This window comes from Bactrocera neohumeralis, chromosome 5, assembly GCF_024586455.1.
Source record: "Bactrocera neohumeralis isolate Rockhampton chromosome 5, APGP_CSIRO_Bneo_wtdbg2-racon-allhic-juicebox.fasta_v2, whole genome shotgun sequence".
In the NCBI taxonomy this organism is placed as follows: Eukaryota; Metazoa; Arthropoda; class Insecta; order Diptera; family Tephritidae; genus Bactrocera; species Bactrocera neohumeralis.
This window is the reverse complement of record NC_065922.1, coordinates 19,977,397-19,993,867: the sequence shown is the minus strand read 5'-3', so window position 1 is coordinate 19,993,867 and position 16,471 is coordinate 19,977,397. Positions and strand designations below refer to the sequence as shown.

Here is a 16,471-nt window from a genome sequence, read left to right as displayed (position 1 = left end):
GTGCAACGCGAACCGAGCCAACAACAAAAAGCGGTAGGATAAGATCGGTGGAAAAGAAAGGAAAAAAATTAATGCCTCAAGACAAACGTTGACAGTGTTCTTTGTTGTGTTTGTTGTTGCCAGTTTAATGATTAGACACTGCAGGCGAGCGCATTCATGCGCTGAGCGCTCGATAGTAACTCTAGAAATATAGTTTTACACTACACATTCACCGTATTTAGTTTGTATGTATGTTTGCAGTAAATCGCCGAAACCTCTGTGCATGCATAGGTACATTTTATTTTATTTTTATATCTTGTACTCTTCTCGGGTATAAAATGTGCTTAGGTTATAGGGGTAACCCAGTGAACAAAATTATTGCCGGTCTGCATGTAAATACGCGAACTAGCACCTTGGTTTTTAAGATATCGTTCTGAAATTTTGCACACGTCCTTTTTTCCCCAACAAGTGGCTCATATGTCAGAATAGCTGCTATGGGACCACTGTAGAATATAGCTGTCATATAAACTGTACGATCAAAATCTAGTCCTTATATGGAGAACTTTTTTATTTGAAAAGATATCTTCACGAAATTTTGCATGGATTATTGTCCAAAGCAACGTTACAATATGTGAAGAAATTTTCTAGATCGGACCACTATAGCAAATAGCTGCCATACAAGCTGATCGGTTAAAACTCTATCCTTGTACGGAAAACTTTTTTATTTCACAAGTTATTTTCACGAAATTTAACGTGAGCTATTGTCTGAGCCAACAGTGTAAAATCCAAAAAAAATTATTCCATTCGGATCACCATAGCATATAGCTGACATATGTATAAACTGAACGATCGAAATGAAGTATTTGTATGGGAAGCTTTGTCATTTGACGAGATATCTTCGAGAAATTTGGCATGGATTATTCCCTAAGCCAATAATGTAATCTCTGAAGAAATTGTTTAGATCGGACCACTATAGCATATAGCTGCCATACAAGCTGATCGGTCAAATTCATATCCCCGTAAGGAAAACTTTTTTATGTCACAGCGTATCTTAACCAAATTTTTCATGAATTATTGTTTAAGGCAAAGCTACAATCTGCGTTCAAATTTTTCAGATCGAACCACTATAATATATGTATAAGTAGTTGCCATAGAAAATGGCCGATCAATATCAAGTTCTTGTATTGTTAATGTTTTCATTATCGCACCATCTTCATAATTTTTCATAGAAATACTTATTTATGGCTAAGTTATTTACCCTTTAATTTATAATAAAATTGTATAAATCTTACTTTTAGTTCACTGGGTATAAGCCAGTGCCGCCGCTCTTTCTTGCCTTTGCACTTAACCATTCCTTCTCCACGCATTCATGTGTGTTGCTCTTGGTTACGATACCTTTTTTCGTAAACTTATATATATACATATGTGTATGTCTGTGTGTCGATTATTTTTTCCAAGCTGGTGACAGCCTCGGCACCCTCTTCTAACCGCGCTTAACGCGTCGACGCCACATATTTCGCACACTACCAACTCTCTGCTTAAGCACATAAGTATGGTGGCAGTTGAAAGGGTTCCCGTCGCCAAACTTGGTCTGCGTTTGTCATCTGCAAATGCTGTTCTTGAGTTGTGCTGCTTCTTCTTGTTTCATATTTTCATTTTACCTCGCTTTTTTTTGCAACAAAATGTGACGGTTACACGGCTATAGGCGGTTTGAGCACAGTCACCGGGGGTTGCCGCGAAGCACGGTCGCTAGCAGCGGTGGTGGTCATATTGCGCCGGAATACTTCCATACCCACGTACAGACATACAAACACATGTATGTAGGAATGCATATGGGCGTCATACGCACGCATGAAGTCCGGGGCAAAAGGTGGTGATTTTGTTCCGGATGCTGCCATCCATCCATTGTACAATAACACATTTGCTCTACAAACGCCGTAGTGGTGGTGGTGATCGGTCTCAATTTTTTTTATATTTTTTTTTTTATTAGTTTTCCCTAGGTTTCTCACAAATGTCACACAAAGCAATTTCTCTCACTCTCGTATAGAAACGTATGCCTATTTTTTGTTATTGTAACCATGTTGTCCCTCACCTAGCAGCAGTAGGCAAAGGTATGATTGCTGATGGATTGCTTTAAGCACAGCTTCAAGCCGAATGCAAATTATTTGTTAAGGGCAACCATGACGGTGCTATTCTTAATGCAACAACAACAACAATAACAATAGTGTACTCGCAAATTTAATGTCCTGAAACAACAACTGCGAAACACCAGTGCCATAGCGACCATCTTGCTACCAACCCTGTGAGAAAATTATGGTTGTACATAAAAACTGGTTTGTTTTGCATCTTTTGGGATCAAAACTATATATGTGACCTGGTCTACGAAAAGGGAGCTAACGTGCGAAAAAAAAGCAAAACAAAAAAAGCATCTCATCTTCCATCCGAATCAACTAAAAAGTGAAAATTGATTTTTTTGTCATATCGGTCCGCAATTTTGCAAACTTTCTTTTCTTTGCACTATAGCATATATGTATATGTATGTAGCTGCCATACAAACGGATCGATGAAAATTCAGTCCTTGTATGAACAACTTTCTTATTTGGCAAGGTATCTTCACGAAATTTAGTAAGGATTATTATCTCAGGCAACGGTCCAATATCTGAAGAATTTATGTAGATTGACCCACCATAGCATATATGTATGTAGCTGTCATACAAACTGATAGATAAAAATTCAGTTCTTGTATAGAAAACTTCTTTATTTGACAAGATATCTTCACGAGATTTGGCATGGACTAATATCTAAAGCAGAGGTGTAATCTCCGAAGAAATTCTTTAGATCGGATTATCATAGCGTATAGCTGCCGTACAAACTGAACGATAAAAATCCGGTCCTTGTATGAAAAACTATTTTATTAGACAAGATATCTTCACAAGGATTATAACCTAAGGCAGCGGTGTAATCTGCGAAAAAATTATTCAGTTTGGATCACCATAGCATATACATACATACATACATATGTAGCTGTCATACAAAATGATCGCTTAAAATTCAGTCTTATATGAACAACTTTTTTATTTGACAAGATATCTTCAAGAAATTTAGCATGGAATATTACATATATCTGGCAACGATGCAATCTACGAAAAAATTGTTTAGATCGGACCACTATAGCATATAGCTGACATATAAAATGACTGATTAAAATCAATATAATGAACTTTTTATACCCTTTTATGCTGCAAAACTGCACCTTTGAAGGGTATTATAAGTGCGGGACAGCCAAAGTGATATTTTTTCCTTAATTTACATAATTATTTTATGATTTTTAACATACATACATAGTGATATGTATAATCGATTAACTGATAATTAAATATAGTACATTAATATTAATTTGCTATAATTTCAACAAATCATTACTAAATTGTCTTCCCAATCTAACTTCTTGTCATCTTTTAAAAAATTCTTAAAATCTCTTTCACCTTCTTTTACTCACAATTTTTCCTACAGGGCGCTCACTGCCACCACCACAACTATAAACGCCTTTGCTACACATATATTAACTACTTCTTTTTCTTGCACATATTTTTCCTTTTTGCCCTTTTGTTGTCTTTATTTTTAGGCAACCATTTCTTTTGTGTGTCTCGCTTTGTCTCTCCTTCCCCTCTTGCGAATATAAATTTCCTTTGCAAATCCCTACGAAATGCAATAAGGAACACAGCAGGCAGGTGACCTGCGGGTCAATGCTGTACGGAATTTGGCGATACGCAGCACAGCCATCAATATATCCCGAGACATTTAGACTTTCGCAATTTTCATGTTGCCTTTCTTTGTAATGTTGCTTTTGTTGTTGTTATTTTTCAAATATTGTTATTTTTGCATTTTCCTTGCAGTTGACAAATGTTGCGATTTCATGCTTTATATTTGGAAAATGCTAATCCGAGAGCCCATAATGAATTCCCGAAATTGCTTTCTTAAATCGCCGTAGGAGTGTCTTAGGTATATAGTTTGAGTTGAAGTGTTCTACTTTTGGGTTTCATGTAAATTTTTGGGTATCTTTGACTTATTCTGCAATAAATTGTGTTTAGGCCATTCTTAATATAACTGGATTCACAAGTACAGACAGAGTTTTTTATTGTACGTTTAGGTACTAAACATAAGAGGGGTTTGAGCTTTAGGTGTCAATGTTTTATAAATTCATATTGGAGAAAAGCACAAAATTAACTGCGGTTGAAATCACTTAACTGTAGGTCCGAGAACATGAGAGAGAATCGTGCTTTTTCGATAGATTGGCAACATAGAGAAAGGAGTGTTTCATGAGTTGGTTTGTTGAGATGTACATACAAAGAACATTTGTTTAGTATGTTATGACCAATACTATATAGGTAGAAGCTTAGTTTACTACACTATCCAAAATTCTCCGGTAGAAGGCCAGGTGGAAACTGGCGTTGAAACATCTTTAATGTCATATTTTCGGTGACTGAAACTATCTAAATCTATCTACTATCGAAAGCGTTAAGGGGTTAAGCAGGAATCAGTCCAATAACTTTACCTAACCTAACTTATTTTAGAAGTGTTTTAATAAAATGGGAATGGCACAAATGTTTCTTATACTTATCACCTCAAATATCTGAAAAAAAACGTTAACTTCGTCTACACTCTCCGGGGTTAAGCGGCAATCAGTTCAGCAACCTAACCTAACCTAATTTATTTGACTAGAGTTTGAATAAAACGGGAACGACTCAAATGTTTCTTATATTTGTGACCTCAAATATCTGAAAAAACGTTAACTTCATCTGCACCGAAAACTCCCTCCACAGTTGAGTTTCTTACCGCATAAAGAGGTATAAAATGCCTTTTATATGGCAGCTAAATGTTACAGTCGGAATTTTTCGGATATTGTATCACTGCGTCAGTTAATAATAGCCCCTGCCAAGTTTCGTGAAAATATCTTGCCAAATAAAAATCTTTTCCATACAAGAAATTGATTTTGATCGATCGGTTTGTATGACAGCTATATGTTATAGTGTTCCGATCTGAACAATTTCTTCGGAGATTGTAGCGTTGGATGGGATTAAGATCCATGCCAAGTTTCGTAAAGATATCTTGTCAAATAAAAAAGTTTTCCATACAAGAGTTTGATTTTGTTCGATCGGGTTGTATGAAAGTTGTAAGAAATATAGTGATCCGATATCAACGATGATGGCAAATTAGCATCTTTTTGGGGAGAAAAGAACGTATGAAAAATTTCAAATCGATATCTCAAAAACCGAGATGGTCTCTCACACCCATGCGAACGAACTTTCATTGTAGTTGTTAAAAACTTCGTGGCTAACTTAATATACTCGGTTCAATGTATAAATGTGTTGTAGATAGTATGTAAACATTAATTCATTCCGAAGTGTGCTAGTTATCCATAAATTATATTTTACTAACCTCGCTGCCTGGAGAACAACCGTATTTCTTGAGCTGAATTATAAAGATTCGTGGAAGTATGATATGTGATAATTTCCTTCTAAGTTATTCTGCCTAATCAGTTGATATATCCAACAATATAACAATCTTAATTCATCAGAAATACAACCATGCAGCTTTTTTGTTTGCAAGTGGAAAAGAGATCTGTAATCAGCTTACATTTTCGTTCAGAGTGACGATCGAAGAAAATTGTACCTAAAAAGATTGAAGGAAATGTGCAAATTAAAACTTCAATGTCTTCTGAAATCTGTTCAGAAAGCAAAACGAGGTTGAATACAAGTTTGCTTGGTATTAATTAGTTTGCGTCGTTTTTCGCCCGTTTTTTAGAGCTACTTGGCGAGGTTTGTAAATTAGACCAGGAACTTCCAACAAACATCGCTCAATTTTGAAAAAATTGTACAGCTCGTAGTGTAGCAGCATTACTCATATCACCTAAAGGGAGAAAATACGTGTTTTAGTTAAAACCTTAACTTACAACTTGTCAAGTAACCAAGAATGCTCTACTTATATTAAATTTTCGGTTGACTGTACTTTCTAACTTCACTTTTTCCCAAAAATTTCAACTGTAACAGTAACAAATTGTTTTAATTTCGCTTCACCAAAAGATCCGTGCTAAGATTATGAATGCAGTGGTAGTAACGTAAAGCCGTAAATTGTAATGTAAATTTAATTACATTTACATTTAAAATACGAACAAAAAATATTTTTGACTACAGTAAGGCCGCGCTTAACTTAACGCTGCACGCTTAGCACGCTTTCGTATAATAAAAAAACATAACCCTCTTATAATCATGCATACAGCAATCGCAACTTCCGTAGAAGCTCGAATTTTTTCCTCAAAAAACAAACTAAAATAATGTAAAATCTCACAAAAATCACGTTTTCATGCATTTTGTATGGCAAACAAACCGAAAATTGTTGTAATTCAAATTTTTTTCTTCACATTTTTATTTAACTTTTAACAAAAAAAGCAAGCAAACCTTTTTAATTTTGTTTTAAACGAAAAATCAAACCAAACTACCACCTTTTTAAATAAAAATATGTAAATAAAGCAAGCCGCGTTGCATTTTGATGCCAAAAACGTCCGCATCTACTTTACCCTTTTCCCATTTCGTCCTTCGCTGTCAAATCACATCAACTTTTTTCAACACAACTTTGACATATTTTTGTACTTTTTTCCGCGCACACTTTTGCCTGATTCTGCTTAGTTTTATGCATCAATTCCTTCCGGTTTCCATTTTTGGACAGCCTGCTAGTGCTAATGCGAAGGCTGCAAGCAAACAGCATAAATTTATTCGAATAATAATAGCATTAATGAAGTTTGTAGGGGCGAAAAAAAACAACGAGTTCAACCCCCGTTGGGACTGCACTATTCCCCTATATCCCATTAGCGAACGTGTTGAGCCAACAACCAAAAAACATCCCTTGCACACGGCAAAGTCTCAAACGACAACAAAAAAAGAAAATAAAATAATAATAATATAACACTAAAACATCTTGCTCCTTCGTGCGCTGCCGTTGGCTGTGTGCACTTGAAGTTGCACGCCGATCAAATTAGTGGCATGCAACAAACTAAACTGCTCTGTTCGAAAATACCGAGCCGAGCAGCAGTTGTAATGGGACATGCGCACGAAGCGCGGCCAAACATGTGAAAACGAAAGATGCAATGTGAGAAGAGGGCAAATCGAAAAATTGGCGGCAAAAAGGTGGCATGGAAAAATATTAAAAAATAAAAGAAATATTAATAAATTTAAGCGTATTTTGAAGTAATTTTTTTTTGATTTTAATAGAGTTTTTAAGAGAAAATTAGATTTTGAGCGAAGTGTTTATTGCAACTTTAAGAATATTTTATATATTTTTTTTTAATTAATTGTTTTTTATAATTTTTTTTTATATATTTTTTTTAATTAATTTTTTTTTCATAATTTTCTTTAATAGATTTATTTTAAAATTTTTTTACATTTTTTAATAATTTTTTTATAAATTTTTATTTATATATTTTTATTTATATATTTTTATTTATATATTTTTTCTTTATAAAATGTTTTCCAGTGTTTTTTAGTGGTTTAACGATTCTCAATTATATTTTTTATGAGCTGTTTCATTCTCCTTTTCTCAGCAAGTATTATGCAATTTTAAGATGTTTTGAATTAATTTTTTTATAATTTTTTAGTTAATTTTTTAATTAATTTTTTTTTATTTATTTTTCTTTTATAATTTTCTTTTATAAATTTATTTTATATTTTATTATTATTTTTTATTTGTTTTTTATAATTTTCTTATATTTTTTTTTATAAATAATTTTTTCTTTATAAAATGTTTTTCAGTGTTTGTTAGTGGTTTAACGATTCTGAATTACATATACATACATACATATTTATTATGAGCTGTTTCATTCTCCTTTTCTCAGCAATTTGAAGATTTTTTAAATTAATTTTTTTAGCTTATTTTTTTAGTTAATTTTTTAATTAATTTTTTTTATTTATTTATTTATTTATTTATTTTTTTTTATTTTCTTTTATAAATTTATTTTATATTTTTTTATAATTTTTTTATATTTTTTTATATTTTTTTATATTTTTTTTATATTTTCTTTTTTTTCTTTTTTTTTTTTAAAATTTTTTTTTTATAATTTTCTTATATTTTTTTATATATTTTTTCGTTAGCGAACTTTAATTTATTTTTATGTTTCATTATATTTCTCTTCGGAAGTATAAGGCAAACCTCTATTGTAGCTTTAAATAATATTATTTTGAAATATTTTCACCCTTTAAACGCCATTATTCACAATTTTGCAATCAAATGTTCTCCAGCGTGTTAAAAATATTATTTCTCTAAAAAAAAATATCAAAATTTACCAAAAAATTCTTTCTAACATTGTAAATATTCATGACATGCAACACTAAGCAGCGCTGAAAGCATGATTACCCAATATTTTAACCCTTTAAACACCTTTATTATACAATCAACTGCTATTCAGGGTTGTTAAATATCCAAATATTTTTTCCGGCAAATTTTCTAATTTTTTTCTCTAAAATAAAATGTTATTTTTAAGGGTTAATTTTCTAAGCATAATAATTTTTGTTTTTTCAGTTTAATTTTTTTTTAACCGTTAAGTTTCATTTACATTTATTATAACTTAATACCCGAAAGACAAATTACAATGACAACAACAACAACAATTAACATTGTTGCATTTGTTATAAGTGTTCTTATACGTAAGCCTTTTGGGGCAGCTGCCTCACTTCATGTAAATTTATGTAATTACCTATATGCATACATAAATTACTTAAATTAATGGGGTTTCAAGTTATAGGTTATGTACACATGTGCCGACATACACACATAATTAACTATATACGCTGGTTATAAGCTAACAGCATTTTTCAGTGCTATTTTATGACAGCAAATTGCACATTTTAAATACAAAAAAATAAAAACAACTCAAAAACAGATAATTTTTCAATTTTAAGGGTTAAACTGTGAAGGATTTAGTATTTTTATACCCAGAACAGGCTTAAATTAGCGTTGAAGTTGGCAAAACAAGTAAGGAAAAGTTTGAGACCCATATATGTATGTATAAATGTTTAGCTTGAGAAGCTGAGTGATTTAGCCGTGTCCACCTGTCTGTACATATGTGAACTAGTTTTTGAAATATCGGTCTGAAATTTTGCACACGTTCTTTTCTATCTAAGAAGTTGCTCGTTTTTCGGAACCGAAGTTATCGGACGACTATAGCATATAGCTGTCATACAAACTGATCGATCAAAATGAATCCCTTGTATGGAAAGCTTTTTTATTTATTACTGTACCTACACGAAATTCGGTATATATTGATATCCAAGGTAGACCTACAATATCCGAAGAAATTGTTCAGATCGAACTACTATAGCATATAGCTGTCATACAAACTAACCGAACAAAATCTCCTGCTTGTATGGAAAACTTTTTTAAATGCCAAGATAACTTCACTAATTTTGGCATGGATTATTGTCAGAGGCAGCGGTACAATCTCCGTTTAAAATCAAATTCAAGATCTTCATAAAAAAACTGTTTTCCTTATTAAGTAGTCTTAATTGGGCCTGAAAGAGTTTTATGTCAAACACGTGGCTAGAAAAAAGTAGGAAAACGTTTTCCTTTGAATTCTGGATTAAATTATATATATAGTTGGCATAAGAAATGTACATGTGAAGGGTATTTTATCTTCGGTACAGCCGATATTAACGGTTTTTTGTGCTTTATTAATTTTTTAGACCTTGTAATTATTATTTTTGATTTCTTCTGGTTTTTTGTAGCTCGAAATTAAAAAAAAAAATTTTTAAACCAGTCTATTCATACCTTAACCCGTTGACGATGAGTCTGGGTCGTATAGTTGTTATTGTTATTAATTTCATATTGATTCATCTTCATATTAAGATTGTTGTTGTTTGGATTTTTGTACTTCATTTCAGAAAAACGAAAGTTTTTGAATTTGTTTTATTGAATTCGACATTTTTTCTCATAAGGGTTAATGTTTTCAATGGGAGCTAAGTTTTTTTTTACTATTTTAATTTTATTACCATAATGATTATTACTAGTACAATTATTATTACTATTATTAATGTTATTATTTTTGTTTTTATTGTTTTTTTATTGTAATTTATTCATTTTTTTTTTTTAATTTTCCTTCGAGCTATTTTTGCTTTTATTTTTATTTAAGATTTTTCATATTCTTGCCTTTAACAATCTACAATTTTTACTAATTATTTTTCTATGTTTTTCTTCACTTTTAGAACGGATATTGAAAGCGACGTCGTCACACATCCAACGCCTACCAACGTCTACTTACCTACTCAGCCATTGAAGGATAACTCGAATATTAGGATTATCAGAGTGAATTCGGAGTACACACAGTCAGTGGATAGCACAACAGCTGCATTAAAACAACAGCAACAGCAACAACAACAAGCGAACACCACCACTACAACTACCACAAACAATAGTGTTCATACACACATAAGCAACAATAATAACAACAACAATAACAATAGCAACGTAAATTCTCACAAAAACAACGAACGCCCACTCAAGTGCCTGGAAACACTCGCACAAAAGGCGGGCATTACATTTGACGAGAAATACGATTTCGCCAGTCCACCATATCCGGATACGCATATTAGTAGCGCTAGCAACAACAACACTCATAATATCAACATCAGCTATAAGCAGCACCCCTTAGGTAGCAGTGGTGGCGTTTCGTCATCAACATCAACATCATCGGCTGCCACAGCAACAACATCTACATCCATACCATCCTCTACATCGTCGACGTTTGTCAGCTCCTCGACAACGGTCGCTATAAGCAATACAACAGCGCCGCCAAACAACGTAGCAACGCATAAAAACTTCACGCTGGAGAAATCACAGAGTCCAGCCCAACAGGTGGCGCCCTCATCGGTGCCACTGCAAATCTCACCCGAACAATTGCAGCAGTTGCAACAATTGCAATTGCAACATGGCTCACCGTTCGCCACCATACAGGTGAAACAGGAATTTCCCACACACACTGCCACCACACATCAGTTGAGCGCCGCCGGCGCTGCGGGCGAACTAAAGCATGCCGGCCTACTCGATCCCACGCAAGCAAATCAACTGCAACAAATGCAAATGCAGTTGGCCGATCCAACGGCCGGCGCACCGGGCAGTCCGGCTAATCAGCAAACACCGAGCAGCGCTGCGGCTGCTGTTGCCGCTATGCAACAACAACACTCGACCACCATAAGCACCATGTCGCCGATGCAGTTGACCGGTCAGGTGTTGGGCGATTGGGCGCAGGGACGCACCGTGCAGCTGATGCCGCAGCAGACGGCGCTCAATTCGGGTTTCATCTATCCACAGCTGGTCTCTGGCAATTTGATACACTCCAATTTGGGTCAGCAGCCGATACAGGTGGGTTGCTTGTGCTTAATTATGTCGAGATTTATTTGATTTTTCTAATTTATTATTTTTTTTGATATTATTGAATTAGGTTATTGCCAGCAAGCCGTTTCAAGGTGGCACGCCGCAAATGATCACGACCACCACACAGAATGCCAAGCAAATGATTGGCGGCAATGCCGGTTTCCCCAACACTTATGCGATCCCGTCCAGCCAGTCACCGCAGGCGCTGCTCTTTACGCCGGTGCTTGCGCAGTCGCCGCAGCAGCAACAGAACCTTTTCAATTCCATGGTAGCCTCAGCCGCCAATGCACAACAGCAGCAGCAGCAACAACAACAGCAGCAACAGCAAGCACAAAACGTCAAAGCCACAACCGATGCGCAGAAGAGTCTGCAGCAGAAAGTGGTGCAAAAGGTGACCACCACCACGAACACCGTGCAATCGGCAACGGGCACTGCTGGTGGCGTGGCACAGCAGCAACAGCAACAGTCGACCCAACAGTGTGTACAGGTGTCACAAGCGACCATGCCGACGCAGATTATTAGCCCGTTGCAGGGCGCCACCGGCACACAGCAAATGCAAATTGGTCCTTGGGTGCCGTTCTGGCAGAATCCGATCATAATACGCGGCACACAGCCGGACGGCACGCAGAGCATGTTCATCCAGCAGCCGGCATCACATCAAACCATACAGGCGCAACAGCAAAATCGTAAGTGAAGCCACATTTACTGTTTTCTCTACACTTTCGAATTCCTTGTTAACTAATCACTTAATATTTTGCTTTTATTTTCTTCCCCACAGCGATTACTTTGCAGTGCAACGTCGCACAGCCTGCCGCAAAGCCGCGTCAACAAATCGAAGCGCTCGCACCCAAGCAACAACAAAGCCACCAGCAACAAGCCCAGCAGCAGCAGCAACAAACGGCTCAAGCCGTCGTAGCTGCACAACTGCAACAGCAAGCGATCACTGCTAGCCAATTGCAACAGCAAGTGGCACAACGCGTACCGCAAATACTGCCACAGAATGGCGGACAAATACGTCCGGCCAGTTCGGTGTCGACACAAACGGCGCAGAATCAGAGTTTGCTGAAGAAGATGCGCACCAAGCAGCAACCCGTACGGCCGGCGCTGCCGACGATGAAGACTGAAAACGGCCAGCCGCAGCAGGTGAAAGCGCAAACGGTCGCCACAGCGGCGGGACTGCAGCAACAGGGCGCCACCATGCATCAGGTTGTGACGCCGGCGGGCAAGATGGTTGTGATGAGCACCGGCCCGTCGATAACCATACAAAATGGCCAGGCCATACAGCAGACCACCACGACGGGGCATGTGGATAAGCAACAGCAACAGCAGCAACAACAACAGATACAAATACAACAAATGCAGAAACAGCAGCAGCAGCAACAACAAGCGCTGCTACAACAACATTTACTGCAGCAGCAATTCGCCTCGGCTATACAAATGCAACAACAGCAGCAGCAACAACAGCAATTGCAGCAGCAACAGCAGCCACAACAAATACAGCTGCAGGTGGCACCGCAAACATTCATAACACAGCAGCAGCAGCAACAGGCGCAACAACAACAGCAACAGCTACAAACACAACTGTTGCAACAGCAATTGGTGCAACAACAACAGCAGCAGCAACAACAGCAGCAACAACAACAACAGCAGCAGCGTGAGCAGCAGCAACAGCAACAGCAAAATATAATACATCAAATTGTTGTACAACAACAGCCGCAGCAAGCACAGGCTCAAGCGCATCAACAGCAGCCACAACAACAACAGACGCACCTACCAACACAAATCGCCGGCGTACCATTTTCGGTGTCCTCCTCAACACCATCGAGCATCGCATCGTCTGCGGCCGCCGCATTGCAACAACACGCTGTCTATCAGTCGAAAGCTTCGACACTGCCGACCACTTCGGTGGTGACTATTACGAATCAGGCTGGCCCACTGGTGACCAGCACCATTGGTATTAATCAGACTGCACAACTGCAACAGCAGCAACAACAACAGCAGCAAAGTTTGCTGGCAGCCTCGCTTGCTGCTTCGCAACAACAACAAGCGCAACAACATGCACAGCAACAAGCGCAACAGCAGGCACAGCAGCAGCATCAACAACAGCAACAACAAGCTCAAGCTTTAGCACAACAACAAGCGCAGCAGCAACAACAACAACAGCAAAATCAAATGGCGCCACCAGCCGCTCAACCGCTGCCGCAGCCCAGCATTGTTTCCACACCCACACAGAGTCCACTGCTCGGCCTCACTTCCATGATGAACGCATCCATGGGTGGCCTACAGTCCTCACCGGTGACTTCAACAGCAACAGCAGCGGCCACTATGGCATCACCGATAAATAGTGGCGCAGGCGCTGGTGTGACAGCTGTGTCCTCGCTACCCGGCACGCCAATTAAAACGCTCTCGAACGAACAACAGCAGCAACAACAACAACTGCAGCAACAACATCAACTGCAACAGCAATACAAAAACGCTTTAGCCGCTCAGTCGCAAGCACATATAGTGGTGGGCAGCATTGCCTCCGAGGCGAATCGCACAATGCAAGTCACATCGGCCACCATAGCGGCCAACAGCAATCAAATGATACATTTGAATAACGCCAACGCAGCGAATGCAACTGCAGCGGCGGCGGCAGCAGAATTGAAGGAAGCCGCAGCCAAAACAGCCATGGAAGCGCCGAAAGTAGCTACGCCTCAGCAACAAACGGTTGAGCCAACATCGGCCAGTTCCACCACCACCACCGGTGCGACACAACAGCAACAACAAACGGCAGCTAATAATGCTACCAACGGCGGCAACTCTGCAGCAGCAACCACTGCCAATCAAGCGAACGCAGAAGCGGCTAAAGCTGCAAGTGCTATGGACACTACGCCGGCGCCAACAACGCCAACCACACCCACCACTACCGCTGCATCGCCAACGAAAAGTGTCGCGAATGTGACATCCCTTACCCAGTCCACTACACCATCGCCAACCAAAGGTGAGTAATAAAAAAGATTGAGGTTAGAAGCCATTTAGATTTTTGTTATAAAAAAATGTTGAGGTTAGTTACCTGGAGCTGCTTGTAGTGCTCTAATTTTTTACATTTCCTTCAAGCTCTACACAGAATTTTATTAATAATTCTCTTCCTTCTCAATCCATAGGTGCTCGCAATGACAACGCCAAAACAGCCAACACTGAGGCAGAAAAGTCTGCTGCCGCCGCATCTTCTACAAACGACGATGGCAATACTCAAGTTGTTAAATCCAACAATGCAATCTCAATGTCTAAGAATATGTCCAGCATGGCAAACATTAAAGTGGAAAAGGACCTACCCAAAGCCATGATCAAGCCCAATGTGCTGACCCACGTCATCGAAGGTTTATTGATAAAGGAAGCCGACGAACCGTTCCCGGTGACACGACAGCGTTACACCGATAAGGACACCGAGGACGAGCCGCCCAGTGAGTATTATTTACAAAGAAATACTTTTTTCCCAACAAACCCTGTATATACTAACCTCAAATTCCTTCAACTTTACTTCTACAGAGAAAAAGATATCTTTGGATGAAGAGACGCACAACGCGATCAACCAAACCAACGGTGTCAGTGCGTTACCGCCCGATATGGTCGCCTGCGAGCAATGCGGCAAACCCGAACACAAAACGAAACTGAAGAAGAAACGCTTCTGTTCGCTAACATGCGCACGCCAATCGAAGGCATCGATGAACGAGCAACCAACCGAGGCGCCAACGCAGAGTAACAACAGCGTCAGCGCCGCCAGCAACCAGCAAAACAATGCCGAACAAATGTTGTCCAACAACAGCAAGAACGCCAACGAGATCTCCAGTATTAGCAGCAACACAAATGAAGCGCCGGCGCCAGAGAAAATGCAAACGGACCAAATTCCCTCCGCGCCGATTACAGGCTACAGCAATAATGTGGCCGCCAACAACAAACACGAAAATGCCGCGCTCGTTGCAGCTGAAGCGCAGCACGCGGCAAATGTGGCTGCCGCAGCCAATGCGGCGGCGGTCGCCACAGCTGCTGCTACCGCCAACGCCACGGCAGCCGGCAATGCCAGCGCTGCGACAGCACAAGCGTCCGCTGCTGCACCCGCGGAACGACCCGCCATGGCCGATTGGAGCGTGGCTGAGGTGTGCGAGTTCATACGCCACCTGCCCGGCTGCACGGACTACGTTGATGACTTCGAGCAGCAGGAGATCGACGGTCAGGCGTTGATGTTGCTCAAGGAGAATCATCTGGTGAATGCGATGGGCATGAAGTTGGGGCCGGCGCTGAAGATCGTCGCCAAGGTGGAGTCGATGAAGGAGCAGGCGCCAGCGCCGAATGCTGAGAAAGAGCTGCAGCAGTAGAGGCGGCGTCTGAAGTGTGTAAATAAATTTTGTGAGGCGTTAATTTAATTGAGAATTTAGCATAGGCGGCGACAACTAATTGATAAGTAGGCTTTGTACATAAAATTTAGCGGAAACTGAAAAGTGTGGTTAACTGTAAAAGGAGAACTTAAATTTAAATGGCTTAAACTTTTTAATTTCCTACTAAGGCAACGTGAATTTCTGCTACTCGTATTGTGTGGCGGCAAAGAAAGTTGAATTATTTACACGGCATAAATTGGATTAACTGTTTTTTGGAGTATTTGCGCTATTTTGTTGAATCATATCTTTTATTATACGAAAGTACAGTTTTTATTATTATATAATTCTACTTTATTTTTGTTCCACTTCCTTTTAATCGCGAAATTAGTGAATTTAGTGCTTAAGTTCTATTAAAAAAGTTAATATAAGTAAACTTTAGGTTTAGCGCTGTGTTTTGCATGCGCGGGAGACGCCCTGGCACACATTGAGTTGTGGATATTTGAGAACTCAGAAACCTACATATGTAAACTCAAAGAGTATTTTTATTTTTATTGCCTATTGCTATTACATAATAACGACTATGTAATACTTAATGTTAGTTTGTAAGCGTGTACATGTAACTGAATACTAATATATAATATTGCTACTCAAGCATATTCGAATTAAATAAATGGCATTAACTGCAAATAAGTTTATGTGAACATTTCATAAAAGAA

The 16,471-nt window shown here is 38.5% G+C and overlaps 1 protein-coding gene across 1 annotated transcript in view; it reads left to right on the top strand.

The window, feature by feature from the left end:
- The window catches only part of LOC126758551 (polyhomeotic-proximal chromatin protein), a 22,157-nt gene extending 5,686 nt beyond the window's left edge, over nucleotides 1–16,471 (top strand). The window contains exons 2-6 of the mRNA XM_050472865.1: nucleotides 10,230–11,385; nucleotides 11,465–12,083; nucleotides 12,176–14,380; nucleotides 14,544–14,843; nucleotides 14,929–16,471. Of these exons, the coding sequence (XP_050328822.1) occupies nucleotides 10,230–11,385; nucleotides 11,465–12,083; nucleotides 12,176–14,380; nucleotides 14,544–14,843; nucleotides 14,929–15,755 (5,107 nt within the window). The 3' untranslated portion in view covers nucleotides 15,756–16,471. The remainder of the gene's footprint in view (nucleotides 1–10,229; nucleotides 11,386–11,464; nucleotides 12,084–12,175; nucleotides 14,381–14,543; nucleotides 14,844–14,928) is intronic.